General features: G+C 39.0%; 2 protein-coding genes across 3 annotated transcripts in view; one reads left to right on the top strand and one right to left on the bottom strand.

Annotated features, from left to right (window-relative positions):
• The window catches only part of PFKM (phosphofructokinase, muscle), a 43,488-nt gene extending 37,916 nt beyond the window's left edge, over positions 1–5,572 (bottom strand). The window contains exons 1-3 of the mRNA XM_077753263.1: positions 5,499–5,572; positions 4,437–4,527; positions 3,674–3,796 (exon numbers count right to left, since the gene is read on the bottom strand). Of these exons, the coding sequence (XP_077609389.1) occupies positions 3,674–3,796; positions 4,437–4,518 (205 nt within the window). The 5' untranslated portion in view covers positions 4,519–4,527; positions 5,499–5,572. The remainder of the gene's footprint in view (positions 1–3,673; positions 3,797–4,436; positions 4,528–5,498) is intronic.
• A 296-nt stretch (positions 5,573–5,868) lies between these two features.
• SENP1 (SUMO specific peptidase 1) overlaps positions 5,869–19,795 on the top strand; it is a 50,824-nt gene continuing 36,897 nt past the window's right edge. The window contains exons 1-6 of one of the 2 annotated variants that reach the window (XM_077753266.1): positions 5,869–6,278; positions 9,848–9,895; positions 11,296–11,426; positions 12,872–12,956; positions 13,804–13,845; positions 18,324–18,483. In XM_077753266.1, the coding sequence (XP_077609392.1) occupies positions 6,227–6,278; positions 9,848–9,895; positions 11,296–11,426; positions 12,872–12,956; positions 13,804–13,845; positions 18,324–18,483 (518 nt within the window). In that variant the 5' untranslated portion in view covers positions 5,869–6,226. The remainder of the gene's footprint in view (positions 6,279–9,847; positions 9,896–11,295; positions 11,427–12,871; positions 12,957–13,803; positions 13,846–18,323; positions 18,484–19,795) is intronic. The other variant, XM_077753267.1, reaches the window with a different exon arrangement.

Below are 19,795 nucleotides of genomic sequence, written 5' to 3'. Positions count from 1 at the left end.
TTTTTGAAAGACAAAGAGATAGAGCATGAGCAGGGGAGGGGCAGAGAGAGAAGGAGACACAGAGTCTGAAGCAGGCTCCAGGCTCCGAGCTGTCAGCACACAGCCCGACACAGGGCTCGAACCCACAAACCGTGAGATCATGACCTAAGCTGAAGTCGGCTGCTTAACCGACTGAGCCACCCAGGTGCCCCGTGATGACATCTTTACATATCAGTTGCATTCACAGTGTTGGAGAAACTTTATGCCCTGGTCTGCATAAACCAGGGCATGAGCAGTTTTGACAGTCCCACTGTTAAAAGAACAGAATGATGGTGGGAACTTGGACAATGCTGGTAACAGAGAGCCTAACTGAAGTGATAAATCTGGTAGTAAGGTCTTACCCTGCCATGGAGAAGTAGTAACACAGGGGCAGATGGGTGTAACACAACTATCTTGGCATGCTCCCTCATTTGCACCTCAATATAGAGTCATCTCAGGAGTCACAGGTTACCAAGGCCGGCTGTCCATCAGTGAACAGGTGAGGTGTATGCAGAGGAGAGGCTCTAGGTCTAGCGGGCAGCTGGATCTGCTGGACCAGAGTCTGGCCCACAAAGCTACCTGCTTCCCATGAGCCTTTCTGCTGGAGGTGATTGTCTCACACTCTCGGCTCTCTGGGAATTCTAACCACCATTCTTTGCAAAGGTTAGAGCTTGGGTGACTCACTCCCTTGCTGTGCCCCACTGCAGGAACAAATGGCTTCCCTATGTTGGGAACCGACCCGCTAAAGGTCAGAAACACACACACACACACGGCCTGCCTCATCATAGTATAGGCAGAGCTGTCTATTCTAATGGGCAGGGTTTTGGAGAAAATAGTAACTGCAACTGCTTCCCTGCCACGTGTGAGATAGAAACAAAATGTATTCCATTTTTCTTCAGGGTTAGAGCTCAGCATGTCCACATACAGCCTCCCTTGGAGCAAGGAGCTGACCATCCTGGAAGGAGTCCCTATGCATCTTCGGGCTAGCAGCAGCAGAGGAACGCGAGGCCAGGGTTTTGGGGTGTTTTGGCATCAGCAGCTGTGGGCTGACCTCTGCCAACCACACTATTTGATGGCATGATTTCCTCACTCATGCCCTATGTGAGAAATGGAGGAAGACAGTGGCAGTTCCCATCCCACCAGAGCAGGTAACCACTCCTTGCCCCCTCCGATTCATCTTCAACCCAGGGGCTAAATCCTGTCACTCTTCAGTGATTTCCCATAGCTCAGGAGTGGTAAGACCTAGAAGGCATAGCATGATTTGGCTCTTATACCATCCTTACAGTTTACTCTCCAGCTACTCTTCCCTCACCCAAGTTCTACTGGTCTTCTCTACTCCTCCGATGAGCCAAACTCCTTCTCAACTTAGATCCTACTATCTTCTTTCCCAAAAAGCTCTTCTTGCCTCCCTTCCTGGCTAAGTCACACTCATCTTTCAGGACTTCCTTAGAAAGAGTTTTTCCAACTTCTCAGGCCAGATTAGGCACCCTAGTTTTACACTCGAATTATGTGATATTATTGTTTTCCATAGTATTAGCACCATTTGAATAATCTCACTGTGTGATTATGTGATTACTGTCTCACTCCCACAAGACTAGAAACTTCATTCGGGTAGGCAATGTACTTGTTCTGTTTGCTACTTTATTCCCAGTGCCAACTACAGTGCCTGACATAGTATGTGCTCTACCAATTTTCTTGGAAGGAATACATAGGAGGAGGAAGGTAGGCGAGGAGGAAGTAAAGGAGGAAGGGAAGAAGGAAGGAAAGAAAGGGAAGCAGGCAGGGAGAGAGGCAGATAAGCAGGAACAGGGGTCCCAATACTGATTCTCCATCTCTAGCGGGAAAGCTGGAAGGGTTCGCTGTAGCTCCTACCTGAGGTCTCTGTGCTTCAAGGCAGAAGTTAACATCAGAATTTTTTTTCCGTGGGATAATGCTGAGCTCAAACCAGAGAAGCGGGTCCAAATGAGTCATCAGAGAGAAGGGAGTCTGAGGTGAGTATCAGGTATAGAGCAAAATGAGAATGAGAAAAGCAGAGAAGATAAGGGAATAAGAAACAATCTATACAAATTCAAGGAACTGTAGGACAAGGCCACCAGCTGGGCTTATTTTTTGTACGTAGCAGCTATTTACTTTTTTAAATGTTTTTTTATTTATTTCTAGGAGAGAGAGAGAGAGAGAGAGAGAGAGACAGCGCGAGCAGGGGAGGGTCAGAGAGAGAGGGAGTCACAGACTGAAACAGGCTCCAGGCTCTGAGCTGGCAGTCAGCACAGAGCCCAACGCGGGGCTCGAACACACGAACCGCGAGATCATGACCTAAGCGAAAGTCGGACGCTTAACAGACTAAGCCACCCAGGTGCCCCCGTAGCAGCTATTTATGGAGGGGCAAAGCAAGTCTGATTAAAGGGACCCAGACCACACACAGTTGTCATATATAGGCATACGTTGTTCCAATATCTTAATAAGTTGATATTCTTGTGTATGAACCATTTTCTTGTGAGTATGGTTAACTATAGGTTCACTAATGAGACTGAATTAAGCTACAGTTTATGCATTTCAAAGCTTAGGACTGGCTCTTGGACCATGGTGCCCTGCCTACGTGATGCCCTGCTAGAGTTCAGTGGACTCTGCCTAAGCACTCAGCTGGTCCCTCCCTGCCCTGCATGTCTGTGGCATCCTCTTTCGAAATTCAACATTTCGAACCAAAGGTATCAAGCACTTCACTTACTCACTAAAAAGTATCAAGCTCTTCACTTACTCCCTTCTTGATCAGAGGCTTCTGGGGGAAAGGGAAAATGCTAGTTTGTGTTCGCAGCTATTGAGCCTAGTATAATGACTTTGAAAAGTAACTGCTCAAAAAATTATTGAATAGATGCTGCTATATATTTCACAGGTGCCAAGAATTATTACTCCAATGAATTCAACCTCTTGAGGAAAATCACTTTAGACTTGAATTTCTTCCTGAAATATAAGGAGTTGGACTAAATAATCTGTAAGACTGTAAACTATTAGAAAAATGATAAGGTTATGTCTTATATATAATATATTTACAATGTCACTATCATTTCTAGTCTATTTTTGGGCACATAGGGGGGACTCAATAAATGTTTGCAGTGAACTGACTCCAATATAGATGTATTTCATTTGAGAGGAAATTTAGAGATGTGTTTCTGATGTTTCATATACATTGTTTATGAGTTAAACACTGCTTAAAATATACAACAGAAATTTGTTATTAAATGGATTCCTAAGGTGAATATTTTTTACAATATTTGGAATTGCTTTGCAATATAATAACTCCTTTATATAATCCATTGAGTTCCATTTTTACATATCCAGGATGCTGATAATAGGATAAACTAGATTAGTGCCTTACAGTTATGAGGGAACCAACTGAATTACAACTGACTAAATCAAGGTGTTCTTCATAGAGAGAACTGTCCTTCTTTCTAGTTTCCCAGATGATCTCCTATTCTTTTTCTCTCTCAATGTCCCCTACACACACACACACACACACACACACACACACACATTTTCTCCATTGTCTTAATTCATATTTCAAATTTGGTAGTTGTATCCTAATTTCTAATGCATAAACTTCATTTTCTAATACTCCTTTCCACCTCTCCCCACCCCCTTGTTTAACCACATGCCTCACCAGTTTTCAAAATAGGTATGCCTTCCACACTGCCTGGATCATCCGTAGCATATAGGTACTTCATGTTGTCTATCTCAGGTGATGACTTTTGTATGAGCATGCTGGAAGTCGAAGCTTCTCCCCCTGAAAAGCAGTATCTCTACGTTATTCTCAAGGTGGGATTCAGGGAAGGAAGTGCTACTTAACTCTCCTTAATTTTCTCTGTAACTCTCAGCTGTCCAGGGCCTTTTTCCCCCAATCCAGTGAAAAATTAGAGAAGTGATGACTTTTCTCAATATTATTGTATCTTAAAAAGGTTCTACTCCTTTGATATAAGTGAGAGAAAAGCAGAACATATAAGTAGATACTTTGAGACTGAGGTAGAATAGAAAGCCATTTTTCTTTGAGATTCTATCTTATAGGTTTTCGAATATCAATTACAATTATAACCAGGACTCCCACAGATGAGCCTAGAAAGGTTAAAATAATTTACAAAGGACAGAGAAATCAACTACCAGGTCATGTGCTATAAATTTTGTTCTTCCTCAACTCCCAAGTCCTTATTATCTGCCTGGGCCTATTCCCACAACAGACCAAAAGCTCACCTTGTGCAAGGAAGAGACATGACTCAGTGACAAATATTTTACTACAGTGGGAATGGAATAAAGTCAGTTGACCCCTAAAACCTACATTTAGACTAGTAAGTTTAGGCTAGTAAGACTGTATTGAAACTCCTGCAAGAGAACCCATCTGTCACTAGAGTATGATCAGGAGACAATGGTACCTGTGCTCTGAGGAGTCCTGACTAACCCACGAGACTGAATCACACACATGAAAAATTTCAGATGAAATTCCTCTTTATGCATGGTTGTCTCCTAGAAACAGAGACAGAGTTTAATCCATATGAACAGATCTGTGGAACGATTAAGATGGACAAAACTGACATGGATCAGGTATGCCCAATACTAAAGGCTTAGAACATGACAATATGTAGATATCAGCATATGAAGTGATACAAATAATCTACTTTTATGTATTTGACAGGGCAAGATCTCCTGAATTCAGTAAGGATCTCCTTTTTTTCCACAGTAGGTAAAAGGTTGGGGCCTACAGAGACTCCCATTCTTTTAAGTCTGAGCTCAGACTTCTGAGGTCTAGAGGGTCTACTCAGAAGCATTTCTCCAAGACTTCTAGACAGGCCTCTAGTCCAGAGGCCAAGTTGAAGGACTGTAAAAAGTCTGCATGAACAAACGTAGTTTTTCCCATTATTTTCTTTTAAAAGTAGGGCACAGATTACATGTTAGTCAATTCAGTCACAGGAGCAACTCTGGGGCCATTTAGTTCTTCAGAGGGCGGACTCCTTGATCCTTTTCTATTTTTACTCAGAAAAGTAGATCTCTGGTGGACCCACGTTTTCAGAATCTAACCTAAAGTAATCCCAAGCTGCTTTTTTTTTTCTTTTCCCGAATGGCCAATCAAGCATGATGTAGTGCCAAGGATACAGGCCTGCAAGTTAAAAGACTTGTTTCCTAGTCCCAGATCTCCCATGCACTTTATAACTTTGGGAAACGACTTCACTTCTCTTTAACTGTTAGACTAAAACATTTCCCACAACCACTACAAGCACTAACGTTCCGTGATTCTCAATAAAACACGGTATAGAGCTCGAGTTAGCTCTAAGATCGACATCCGGCAAAGCGGACACAAGTTCCCGCCGATTGACGGCCACAGCAAAAAGCTGCCATGGAAACCAGAGCGAAAGCAAAAATCGCCTAGCGGAACCAGAAGACGGCGTGCAAGGGGATCGAGGGAACAGAAAAAAGCGAAGGACGACAGGCACACTAACAGTAATCCGAGAACGGGAACGAGAAAAATCCCAAACTGAAAGGGGAACAGGGAAACTTTGACTTTCAGCCTTAGATGTTAACTGGGCTTCTCAGGCCTGGCCACACTGCGCAGGCGTCCCCCGGGTCCTCAACTCTGCTCTTTGACCTCCCGCCCCACCCCCCCCTCCTCNCGCATAGCAGCCGGTTCCGGTTCGGTGAGTGGCGGCGGGAAGCTGGGGGAGGGGGGAGGATGGAGGGAGCCTGGGCCGGGAGGCAGTGCCGGTCCGGGCCCAGGGGCCTGGGCTGGGCTGGGCGGAAGCAGGGAGGGCTGTGGGGACGGCGCTTTTTCCTCTGCCCCGCCCCCTGGGACCANGGGAGGCTTCCCGAGGCCGTTCCTTCAGGCCTCCTTCTCCTGGGCCGGCGAGAGGCCGTCTCCCTTGCCGTTACCCCAGGCCCCGTCTCGGCGCCCAGCCCGCCTGGTGGCAAAAACGGCCGGTTGGGATTTCAGGGCTTTCCCGCCCGAGCAGGGTCTTCTCTCAAGGGAAAGCTGTTTTCACCGGGAAGCTCAGCTTTCTGTTACACCTGCTTAACCTCCCGCCTTCTTGAGACCCGAGTGATATTTCTCGACTACTTCTGCGTCTCACGAAAACATTTCTCCAACTCTTTTACTCTGTGGTATCTCCCTGAGATGGGATATCGCTAGTGTGCCACCAACAGAAAGAAACGTCTGGACCCTCCTGCCCAGGTTATGAAAACCCCCTTAACTGCCACGGTTTTCTTACCTGGCTCATCGCCTCCTGGTAATTCCCTTGAACCGTCTCTTTCTTCGTGTGCCCTATCGTGGTCTCCCTGGGTATATGCCCGGTTCTCTTCAGTTTGGTGATTTGTGTTTATCGGTGCCTTTGCAGTATTTTCACTATCTCGTTGGCAGTAACTTACTCCTTTATCACTTTCAAGTCAGCCTTGTTGAGGTCATTTCACTTCACGTATGGTACACTTATGGGGGGGGGGCGTTGATTCTTATACAATTTATATAAAGCCTTATATAGGCTGCCACTTATTTTACTTCGCGTCTTTGTTCTAACTGGATATTCTGAATGGAGTAGATCACACCATCTCCGCAGTCTTTGTGGAGCTAGTTTGTGTTTCCTGTTGAAAGATCACACAGAATTTGAAATTACAGTTACAGTAAAACCCTAAGCATCTCTTAAGCATGATCGCTTAATCTTCTTGCAACTTAGAGATCCCTTTAGTCACAGTTTGAAAGCCGCCTTTCATTTTTATCTTGAGAAGTCCTTCATTTTTCCCCTGATTCCAGTTTATCCCGACTGCAAACATGGTCTTCATGTCACCCATCCGATGAGTTAAATCTAGAGGGAACAAATGGATTAAAAAACAGGTTCTGCCACTTAAGGCCAAGGTGATGTAACTCTGGACTACTGCTTTGAAAATCTTTACCTGACTCCCATGCCTCCTACCAATTGCACCAGCTTTATTTTCTTGCTATAAGTATCTGTTTATGGATCTGGTTTCCCCCATTAGACAGTATTTCAGAAGCAGGGATCATTTCTTATCATCTTTGTATTCCTAGTACCTTTTATGTAGTTGGTGCACAGTAAATGTGTATGAAAGGAGTTGAATACTTGGTGTTTTAAGGTGTTACAGTGTTGAAGTGTTAGAGTCTAATTGGGAGAGATTACATGTAAAAATATGAGAAATAAAAACAAATACAAGGTGTATACTACGAACTGGATTGTATACATATCCAGAGTTCAGAATAGACTGATTCACATGATAATTTACATATTTCCACTCCCTTCTCATATCATAAATTATTCTAACCACATTTGGTCCTGGATAAAGCTAATTGCCTCTCCTCAGTATATACTTTGTAGTCACTTCCTTGTAGCTCTAAACATTCTCTTATAGTCACCTGTTTGTGTGTAAGCTTATACATGTTTTGCCATACTTGTTACATTCTGTTACTGTTGAGACTTTGCCGTCTTTTTTTTCTTTCAGATTTCCTATTATTTTGTGTCCAGCTATTAACTTGACTTCACCTGAATAGCTGTAACAGCTTATATTCTTTTAGTAAATTAAATGAGCGATGTGAACTAAGAGATATTGTTAAAATACTTTTTTAAATTTTATTTTTGAGAGAGAGCGCACATGAGCAGAGAAGGGGGGAAAGGAGGGGGGGAAAGAGAGAGAGAGAGAGAGAGAGAGAGAGAGAGAGAGAGAGAGAGAGAGAATCTCAAGCAGGCCCTGCACTTTCAGTGTAGAGCCTCATAAATCATGAGACCATGACCTGAGCCGAGATCAGGAGTCTGACACTTAACTGACTGAGCCACCCAGGTGCCCCAGAATACTTTTCTTAAAAGGAAGAAAAAATCTTAGACTTATAAGAATTTGGTGGCATTAACATTTCCAGATCCAGCATTTCTGTGTTGAATCTTGGAGTAAAATATCCCTACTTCTAATGTAAATGCAGGTTACAAAAAGAAAATAACCTAAGCCACTGAAGAAGCTGGATGTATTTGTATTAAAAGGTAAATGTGGGGCTTTAATTATTAATGGGGAACCCAGGGAATTCTGTTTTATTTAAGAAGGAAAAAGGGGAAAAAATACCTGGGAAATTTCCAAATAGAAGCCCTTTGTTAAGTTGAGCATTTGGAAACATACTTGAATCCTTAATATAAGCCTTAAATTCTTTGGGAACACTCCTCAGCAATCCTGGGTAATCAGATGATTGCTCTGCTTAGTCTGTAGGTATGCCAAGAAAAGCTCAAGCAGGCTTCCTTTGTGCATGCACTTTGTTATTGTGACCATAAGGAATACCTGTTATCATCATCCAGTCCTTAGTAGATTGAAGCCCTGATTTTGCTAAAGTTAATGATAAACTAAAGTTGATGATGTGCTCAATCTTTTTAAAGTATGGTGGGGCACCTGAGTGGCTCAGTTGGTTAAGCGACCGACTCTTGATTTGAGGTCAGGTCATCTCAGGGGCCTGGATTGAGCCCTGCCTTGGGCTCTGCGCTGGGTGCAGAGGCTGCTCAGGATTCTCTCTTTCTTCCTGCCCCTCCCCTGCTTGTGCGTGCATGCATATGGACTCTCTCTCAAAAATTTTTTAAAATATGAGGGCGCCTGGGTGGCTCAGTTGGTTAAGTGTCCGACTTCAGCTCAGGTCATGATCTCATGGTTTGTGGGTTCAAGCCCGCGTCAGGCTCTCTGCTGACAGCTAGCTCAGAACCTGGAGCCTGCTTCGGATTCTGCGTCTCCTCTCTCTGACCCTCCCCTGCTTATGCTGCCTCTCTCTCTCTCTCTCTCTCTCAGAAATAAATAAAACATTACAAAAATTAAAAAAAATTTAAGTATGGTAATGGGATTATGATTGTAACAAGTGTGACTGCTACCATCCCTAGTCTCCTTTTCTATCTGCCCTGAAGCATGTATGCCAAGGATATGTTTCTTAACTTAGTTCCACACAGTTAGGCTTTAAACTTCTTTTTTCTGGAAAAATTAGATAGATCAGAGGAGAAAATTTCATGTAGGTAAAGGGGCTTTGGTTTATAGCAGTTGATTAGTGATGGGAGAGAAAGTACTTTAGTACAACTGGGAAGTATTCCTTGATTACTCTGAGAGTATCAGTAGCTTTATGTTTGGCCACTGAATTAAACTTGTAGAAAAGAAGTCTGATAGGACCACCACAAGATCTGTCACTTTTGTTTTTTAATTTTCTTTTCTTTTTTTTTTTTTTACAAATAGTTTATTGTCAAGTTGGTTTCCATGTAACACCCAGTGCTCATCCCCACAAGTGCCCTCCTCCATGCCCATCTCCCCTTCCCCCCGCAACACCCATCAGTCCTTAGTTTGTTCTCAGTATTCAGAGTCTTTCATGGTTTGCCTCTCTCCCTCTCCCCCACAGTTTCCCCCCTTCTCCCCCTTGGCCCTCACTTTTTAATTAAATGGTGTAGCATGAGGTACCAAAGCAATGGTTTGTGAGGAATTTCCAGGTTGTAATTTCAGTGCAGGCACTAACTTTATGACCATATATGGATTAGTCTCCAAAGGGGTGCCACTCCCAACTTGCTTCTTGCCAATTTGCTTCTTGCTGTAATGTTCTGTGATTCTGTAGGTAGTCCGTAATTGCTGTCTAATACAGCTCAGGTTCTGGAAATGTTTCGAATTGTCTCAGGCTAGTTTTAGTGTTTTAGTGTCTATAGTGTCTTCCTATCAAGTCATCTCTTACCATTTTATATTTTTCTCTCCTTAAGAACACAGGTGTCACTTTGAGTGGCTTCCTCTTGTATAATTGTATGAAAGAGGTGTGCCAGTATGTCACATTTCTGTTTTCTGTCTTTCTTTATAGGACTTTGTATCTTTGCTAAAGTCAGTGATGTGAAAAGACCTGACATGGGTAAGTCTAACTATGAAGTAGTAATTTAGTCTCTTAGGTACTCCGATTAGTTAAGTTGGAACGAAAGAATGTTGTTTTGTTTTTGTTTTTTTTAGCATTTTCAGTATTTGCATCTTTGTGTTCAATAATAATCTTAAGGGAGATCTCAAACTGATTTTGTAATGGCATAACACCAGACAATTTTCTTTTGGTTGAGACATTGTTTATAGCATCATTTGGAAGCATTTTCTCATTCATTGTATTGAAAAAGCCAAATACACACTAGAAAACATTTGCTATGTGCCAGGCTCTGTTCTGAGTGCTTAAAATATATTAATTCATTTAGTTTTTTTACAACTGCCTTACAAGGGTGTTATCAACAAGAAAACTAAGACACAGAGGTTAAGAAGCAACTATAACTGGCAGAGCCAGAATTTAAACTCAGGCAGCTTGGTTTCAGAGCCCTTGTTCTTTCGTATTATGTTATACCACCTTCTATGTGATAAATAATTTGATTAAGGTAAATTTTTAAATTTCACTTAGCTGGTAACATTGAGAATTAATTGTGATCGCAACATTTTGCACTATTCATAGTTCTTGTCTAGACAGGGGATCGATACAAGGTCAGGCCAGCAGCCAATTAGGAATAGTTGAACAATTTATACAGTTAGATCTTCTACATCTTATAACATCCCATGAGCTCCTTTTAGAGTCACATTAGTCTTCTCTCTTGTTTCTGTTTTTTCCTTTTACTTAGTCTACCTTCTCTCTTACCTGGTCATTTGTTTCCCTTTTTTCTAATTGCTGATGTCAGTGTAAGTCACTGAATTCTGTCACTCTCATTTGTTTCTATTCTAAGTTTTATACTAACAGAGGTCTCAAAGGTGGTTATAAAGTAAGGTTCTGCCACAATATTATAATCTGTCCAGAACCGTGTGTATACATTATACTCTTTGCAGAAAAGACAGTTCAGGTGGATTAATTTTTAAAGCACCTTTTAAGTTAGACAAAGGAAATAAACAGTTGTTAACAGTGTTTGTTTTTGAATGGTGAAATTTTTTTCCCTGTTTTTTTTTAATAGTTACTGTTTTTCTAGCTAAAACATTCAAAATTTCTTTAGGGAAAATTTCATTTTTTAAAAAAAGTTTGAGTTAAGTGTTTTTTAAAAAATATTTGTAACAGGTTTTGAACTGTTTGGCAAATGATCTCACTCAATTCCAAAAGAGCTAATTTCTGCACACAGGCCTCTTTTTGACAATGACATTTTGAGATTGCTGGCCAATGGTTAGTTATGAAAGAGGTTTTATTTGACTATAGAGCTGTTCTTTGGGAATCATTTTTATCAGGTAAAAGATTTGTTGATAGGAAAGTAGCTATTAAAGAATTATATGACTTGAACTAATTTTGGATTCTTTTCCCAGATGATATTGCTGATAGGATGAGGATGGATGCTGGAGAAGTAACTTTAGTGAACCACAACTCCATATTCAAAACCCATCTCCTGGGACAAACAGGTTTTCCAGAGGACCAGCTTTCACTTTCTGACCATCAGGTTAGGAATAATTTTCTTCCCTTAATTAATGAATTACACTAGTGTCTTAAAATTGCTGGGANGTTTGTAAGTATACAGAAGCTCTGAGATTTCCCTGTGCTATAAAGAATGTAGTTTCTCAAAAGACCAACAGCAGCAGCATCCCTTGGAGCTTCTTGGAAATGCAGAATCTCAGGCCTCACCCCAGACCTCCTCAGTCAGAATCTATAGTTTTATAACTATCCAGCTAGTAAATAGAAATACCATGTGATCCAGTAACTCCTCTACTGGGTGTTTACCCAAAGAAAATGAAAACACTAAATCAAAAAGATATATGCACCGCTGTTTATTGCAGCATTATTTATGCAGTAGCCAAAATATGGAAGCAGCCTAAATGCCCGTTGATAGGTGAATGGCATATATATACACAATGGAATATTATATAGCCATAAAAAGGGTGAAATCTTGCCATTTGTGACAGGATGGATAGACCTAGAGAATATTACGCTAAGTGAAAAAAACTGAGAAAGACAAATATCATGTGATTTCACTCATGTGGAATCTAAAACACAAAACAAATGAATTAATAAATAAATAACAGAATTAGATCTATAAATACAGAGAACAAACTGATGGTTGTAGGGAGGGGAGTGGAGCAGAATGAGTGAAGGTGAGTGGGATATAGAGTCTTCCAGTTATGGAATGAGTAAGTCACAGAAATAAAAGGCACAGCATAGGGAATATAGTGTGAGATATCATAGCTACATTTGTGGTAAGTATAGCATAACATATAGAAAAGTTGGATAATTGTGGTGTACATTTGGAACTAAAATGAAAAAATTTTTTAAAAAAGAAAAAAGATCTCCAGCTGGTTTATTTGCACCTTAAAGCATTCTAATAAAGGAGTCCTTCTCAGTAAGAAAGCCATTACTAATATGGATGAGACAATTCTTTGCTGTGTGAATCTCTACCAAGCATAGCAGAGTGTTTAGCATTCTCGACCCTTGGGCACTAAATACCTGTAGTATCTGCCCCTAATAATCATTTTTTAATAATTTAACTGAATATATCTCCACACATTTCCAGATTAGTACTGGGGTGCAGCCCCACCCCTGATTAAGAACTTCTGTATGAAGTTATTAAAAGATTTAAAACCAGGTTCATTTTGTCACCCTCTTTGATAAATGATAACAGCTGGTTTTCCGAATAGGATATACTACATGAATATTTACCTTGTAATGAGCATTCTTTGCATTAAGTTGTACAACAGATACTTGGCCCATTTTTCCCCTTGAAGCCTCAATCATTTCATTAGATTGTGCATTTTTCTTTCTTATTAGTATATAGTTTCCTTATATAGAAATTATACTGAATATTGAAATATGTCATAATCTTGTTTAATGATACATTTTATCCCATTTTATTGTGAAAAATATGATTTAAGAAAAATTTTTTGCTTTGTTTAGATTTTACCTTCCAGGGAAGGAAATTTGGACCGATCTTATACATGTTCTACAAGAAGTGCAGCTTATAATCCAAATTATTATTCAGGTATGACTCATTGCTTGGAGTCAAGGCATTTATACCATTCTGATTTCTTCCTAGCAAATTGTTTGTGTTTACCATCTCTAAAGTGAAAACATTGTCAAAAGCAAAATTGTATTTTCTCCAGTAAAACATCACTGTGTGTGTGAGTGGGAAAGGAGTGTTGGTATAATACTTTACTGACCTAGTCTCAACCACATATTTTTAATGGAAAAGTGTTTTTAGAATCCATTTTCTTACTTGTTCATTATGTCATTGTGAAAAGCAGTACAGCTTTGGTTTTGGCTTTTTTTTTTAAATGTGTATATACGATGTAAAGGATATTTGTTTTGGATGGATTTAAAACACAGAGCTAGCCTATTTCTATTTTGCGTGAAATCATGAATCCTAAAAAATTATTTCTACCCAAGCTTATTCCCTCCATCAGGGCAGGAAGTGTTAACTACATGTTTCTGTCTAGCACCTGCCACAGCCATGCTTGCATATTCAAGGGCTTGCCTATTCAGCTTGTGATCCATGACAGAAGTCAGCATTTTCTAGGCTATTCCTAGTCCTTGGCCTGTCTGACTTTCCATCTGCCCCCTTCCTAAGGTTAGGACTTCCAGTTATCTTCTGGCTCTGTCTTGGGGAAACCAAGGTTTTTGTTGGATAGCTTCCTGGCAGTACAACCCAGGAAGATTATGGTGGTCTTCCCATGTCTTTTCATTCCTAATTCTTCAAACACCTCACCTTACTGCAAATATGGGAATATTAGTAATACCATTGAAGCTACCCTAATGGGATTTTTATAAGGATAAATTGAGATTATAAATATGAAATGCAAATAATAATTATTGTTATTTGGCTTCCTCAGGATTCTTTGTCAGCAAGATGAGATCTCCTCCCCTAAAAAGACGTTAGTATGATGATCTTTTAGATTTATATTATATTTAAATGTCATTTAGGTGGGTGGTACTTTACCCTGGGCTCTGAATTTCCTCTCTTGGTATGGGAAATGGTCTCCACATAGTATGTGCATAATTTGTATGGAAAAATCAGTTAACTGGCTCAGAAAGTAACTCTGCCATCATTATTATTGGAAAGGCCTTTCTGATGAGCAGAGAGCCTGAAATCTGGTTGAACAGCTCATTAGTAATCCTAGGGGAAGGACAGTTGAGTGGATAAAATGAGATCATTAATATTTCAATTTGAACTCAGGCTGTGTTTGCTTGTAATTTCATATGTTGATTTACCATTGGGTAGAATATTTGCTTGTAGTTTAAAAGAATTGCTTAATAATAAACAATCACATAAAGAAAATTATACTCAAAATCTGCTGACCATAACAACCCACCTCTGGCCTTTTCTAATTTTTATCTGTGTGTACATGCATGGTATATACATCATGTGATTCAATACATATAATCTTTTTTTAGCACATATATTTTTATTTTTACTTTTCCAGTTGTTTACATGTTATTCTTTGTATCTACCTTTTTGATTTCTAATAATCCATGGAACTAATACGCACATTCACAGTGCTTTTATGTGCAATTCCAAAATCCAAAAAGCTCTTAAAACCAAAAATTATTTTATTAATTCATTTGGCATCAAAACTGACCTGACCTGAATTAATTCCTTGGCAAAACATATATGAATTGACATGAGCTATCTATATTTGTCTTTTATTTATCTGTAAATATGAGTGTTTATTTCACTACAAATATATCACCACACATTTCACTGAAGATCTGTCAATATGTTTGATTACAGGGTGCAGCTTCAGATTATACCTTGTAATGTTATAAAGTATATGCCAGGCTATCTTTCTAAAATTCCAAAAATTTTAAATTCAGAAATGTAGTAGGACCCAACGGGCTGTGAGTTAGGATAATGGGCCCATGCCTTCATTTGCTTCATTATTTTCCCTGTAGTGTAGGTCCCCTCACACTCACTATTCTTAGCTGTTGTAAATAATATGACTTAAAAACATCTGTATTGTATAGCTTTCTTTCTTCTTCTTTTTCTAAATTTTTTAACCTTTAATTTTGAGAGACAGAGACAGAGCACAAGCAGGGGAGGGGCAGAGAGAGACACACACACAATCTGAAGCCAGCTCCGGGCTCTGAGCTGTCAGTACAGAGCCCAATGTAGGGCTCAACCCCATGAACCGTGAGATCATGACCTGAGCTGAAGTTGGAAGCTTAACCGACTAAGTCACCCAAGCACCCCTGTATAGCCTTTTTCCATTTAAATTTCATTAGACCCTTAATATTCATGAAGGATGTATCTGAGATCATCTCAAATCCTCATGTTCTTGACTTTGGTGATATTTGACCAGATTCTTGCCTTTCTACTCAGTCACATGATTCTTGAGAGTTAGATTTTTCCTGTTTGTCCTCATACTGTAAATTGATCCTCATATCAAAATCTTACACTGAGGTTTTGTCTCTCACTTGAAGGCCATTTTTTTTTTAAGGGAAAGCAAAAAAAACTTCGTAATAGTTACTGTATACATGATGAATAATGAATAACAACCATATTGTTGTTGGGGATGCTGAACTATTAGATTCATTCTCTAAATTACAGCCTGAAGCAGAGGATTCAGATTTGTGCCTACCAAATTTCATCTAATCCCTGACCAAACAAAGGTATGGCATGTCCTAGACCTCCAGGGTTGCTCTCTGACAATCAGAATTTTAAATCAGTGAAGGCTAAGGGTTGATACACTTTTTTCTTATAACAAAATCTTCAATTCAAATCTACTTTTTACCATGTACTTTTCTTAATGTCGTTCCTTTGCCACACTCATTCCAATTGATTTTAAATCCTGCAGAATTTTGTCTCTATTATCTCTTGTATGTGTTCTGTTCCGATAATCCTCACATTGATTTCTTTAGTCAGTCACCTTGAGCTTCACTGCTTGATTGGACTAGATGTGGGTATCCCATTTACCTGCTTTAGTCTTCTCATTCTGACTCTCTTGGTGTTTGTCTCCTCTCTTGCTATTCTCTTTTCCGTCAAGGTGAAAACAAACATGGGAAAGCCCTAAAACTTTAGAATCTAGAACTTTACTGCTTTACTGGCTCTGCCTCTCTATATCAAGCTTTTAAAAAATCAGCTCCTTAATCCACTGATGATTAACCTATTTAAAAACATTGATTAAAAAAAGCTTTTTTAGAAAGCAGAGAAAATGCAAATCTTTCACTTCAATACTTAATGCTAGTCAGACTTCAAGATCTCTTGATTTTATTAAGAACACAATTTAAAAGAAAATTAAAACATTTTAAACCCTAAACAAAGAAAAGTAGATAAGGATGAAAAGAAATTATTTTGCTTATGCTTAGAGTTGTTATCAACGTCTTAGCTTGGAAAATATGTTAAATTAGGTTGTCAAACTGGCATTTAGTAGATGATTTAAAGCATCTTGCTATTTATAATAACTAAATAAATAAACCTGAAAGTTAACAAGAGCAACTGATCATGATTACTTTCATGTTAGTGATTGCCTGACTTACATTTTTTAAAATATAAAAGTTTATTTCATTTTATCCATTAAAGGATTGCCTTGTCCTTGTAGAAAATTCATAAGGTAGAAAAATACTCATCATTCTGTTATTGGAACACAACCCAAATTAAATTTCTGGTGTATTTTGTTATAGTTTTGTGTGTATATGTGCACATAAAAAATAATCTTAATTGTAGTGTTTGCAATCTGATCTCTTAACAGTGACAGAATACCAGGTTAAACCATCACTAAAAAAAGTGTCTTCCAGCCCTATGTTGGTTCCTCTCTATCTCTGCTTGATTACATCAGCAGTACTGGACTGTTCATTGCTTTCATTGAGTAGGGATAGAACCACCTTGTTCTGGTTAAACGGACTGCCCGATCCTGTGCTTTCGCCTTGCATTTGAAAGCCGAAGCTTTTGTCAAATGCCACTGAGGAGGCTACTCTGGCTTCTCCTTAGTCTCAAATTTCACACTTGTCAGGGTAATTTTGCATTTTTTGCTAGACTTAATCCTTAAGTAGACATCTCTAGTTAGATAATTCCCTAATCGTATTTCAGCAAAAAGGTGTGAGAGACAGATTTCTACTGTTATTACTTTGCATTTAAAGATAAAAATGTTCTGGTCCTTTAATGATACTCATTTTTATTAGTCTTCTGTTTCTTTCCTTAAAGTAATAGTAAGAGATGTTATAAGTACAGATACTGATTACAAAGGTAAAAGGCTATAATTCATTTTGAAAGTAAATTTCATTATTAGATTAGATTCATCCACTGGTGAATCAACTGGTGCTAACACCACCCCTGACCACAGCTTTTTTTCCTATCTTATTTATCCTAAATCCTCATAATCCTGGCCCTAAAAAAACCCCCACAATACAAAACTTATTTTTGTCAGCTGCCCTATTTTTTGGATATGATCTCAAGAGCTACATTAAATATTTGAAATAACATAATATTATGCAGAATTCTGTGGTAATCCACTTTGACAGAAAATCTTCAAAACGATGTCAGCATTAGGCAAAAATTCAGGAAGTAGACAATTATCATTCTCATTTTTCCCCTGGTGTTCTTCAGAGTTTCATAACCTAATATCTGAAGTTATTTTGAAGGTGCTGTTTTAATTGTCTGATCCCGCTGATAGGGAGTGGTGGGTTTAGAAATTGTTCTAGTCCTAGTTGAAATTTCAAGAAACTTTTCTTACCCCAGCTTATAAGCCACAAGTCAGAAGATTCTAATATAATCCTTCTTAGGATTGCAAAAACAAGCATTGGAGGGAGTATTGATATGTCTGATGATTATGACATTAAGTGACTGAAGATTATCATACCAGAACCAGATGCATATGATGGGTCATTCCTGCCATAAGCCAGCCAGAATAAGCAGCAATGAGGTTATCTCTGCTCTTAGAGAGAGCCCCTGAGTTGTGAACATGGTAATTAAAAACAAAGTGACACCAGCTGCTTATTAAGCAATAACTGTTGTTCATTTGAATTACAATTCTCCTTGGCCCTCCACCTGCTTTCTTACTGGTCTGGCCTACCTTCTTTCAGGCCCAGGCCTGGGAGTGCTTGCAAGATATAGTTGGGGTAAAATGTTGACTTTTGGTGGACACCACGGAGTCACATTGATGCAGATAAGGCACATGGCTGTGGCAGGATTCAGCTCCTTCATCAATTTTCAGGTTAGTATGGCTGAATCAATTATAGTTTGTAGAAGTTCCCTTACTGCAGACTTTACTGGCAGTTGAGACTGGGATCTTTCTTCCATGAGAGACATGGTACTATGCCACATTACTTTGGAATACAATGTTGGACATGGTTGCAGTCATATTGAAAACTCCTACTGTAGGTATTTGTCTAATTATTCAAACTTTTATTCTTTTAGACAACCCTTCCTCAGACAGTTTTCTTGGCTCAGGAGATCTAAGAACCTTTGGCCAGAGTGCAAATGGCCAGTGGAGAAATTCCACTCCAGCATCAGGTTCAACTTTACAAAAATCAAGAAACAGCCGAAGTCTTTACCTCGAAACCCGAAAGACCTCAAGGTAGGTATTGTGGCTGCTTAGTTTAGAAGTCTTTCCTCTGGTATAAGAGAAAATGGCCATAAGATAGATGTTAACATTGGCATTTTAAAAGAGTAACACCATTTCTGGACTTTAAGCCACGAAAATATGGACCAATCCATTTTAAATTTTCAACTTTTAATTTACGTGGTGCTGAATTTTGGTGACAACCAACCCTGCTTATTTGAGGAGAGTTTTGAGGGAAATCTTGGTGCATATGAATCTTAATGTAGCGAAGAAATCAGCGTGTTTTTATAGGTTTTCACATGAGCAGAGACCTGGCTTAAACCAGAGAAGTTCTGCATCTCATGGCCTTAGAGCTTTATCCTTTTCAGCCCAATTTCACAAGCACTACCTATTTCCTCACTAAGCTTATATACAGTATTAAAGACAGATGAAGTTTGGCTTAGAAAGTTTTCCCTCAAGAACTTTATTAGTAAAATACTTCTTTTTTAAAATAGTATTTATGACTTATTAAATTTTACTCTGGTGATGGATTTTAGGAATGTGGGATCATTTAATTTCCTGCTTAGTCAAAACTAAGCTTTCTGGTGTTGATAGAAACAAATGAGATGGCTTTTACTTTATGATTATCAGCACACGGACTCTGGAAACATGTCAGTACTCTCAAGGCTAGTCTTCCCTACTCATTTTTTTTTTTAGTGACACAAGAATTCATTAATACATTCACACTGTAAAAATTAAAACATTGTCAGTAAAACTGAAGATTCCTTGACCACAATCTTATTCCTTACAATCTTATTCCCCTCCCCTTGGTATATTTCCTTTCAAACCTTTCCCTATGTTTGTTAATCTTTTGCTCTTATATAGCATGAGATATATGCATGTGTACTATGAAATGTATAATGTTATTTTGTCTTCATTAAAGATTTTCTCTATGTATCATTTGGCAAGTTGCTTTTTTTACTCAGTAAGGCTATACTGTTATTTTAAAAAAATAACATTATTATAGAAACGAGTACATTTGCTTTGTAAAAAATCAGAAAATGCAGATAGGTAAAAATGAAAAATAAAAACATCATGTTTCCACCAGTTAGAGATCACCTCTGTAGTATCTTAGCACATTTCCTTCCAGATGTTTTCCTCTGCATTTATACACATTTTTTCAAACATGAATTCATACTGTGCATCTCTTAATAATCTGCTTTTTAAGTCAATTACATCTTTTCCATTTAGTAAATTTTGTCTTATACACTAAATTGTACTTAAGTTTTCCTAATTGACCCAAAATATCCTTTATGGCTAGTTTGTCCAAACCAGTATATAATCTAGG

The sequence above is a fragment of the Crocuta crocuta genome, unplaced genomic scaffold (genome assembly GCF_008692635.1).
Source record: "Crocuta crocuta isolate KB4526 unplaced genomic scaffold, BGI_CrCroc_1.0 scaffold30, whole genome shotgun sequence".
Taxonomy (NCBI): Eukaryota; Metazoa; Chordata; class Mammalia; order Carnivora; family Hyaenidae; genus Crocuta; species Crocuta crocuta.
Note: the sequence above shows the minus strand (reverse complement) of the source record. Positions and strands in the feature narration are given on the sequence as shown.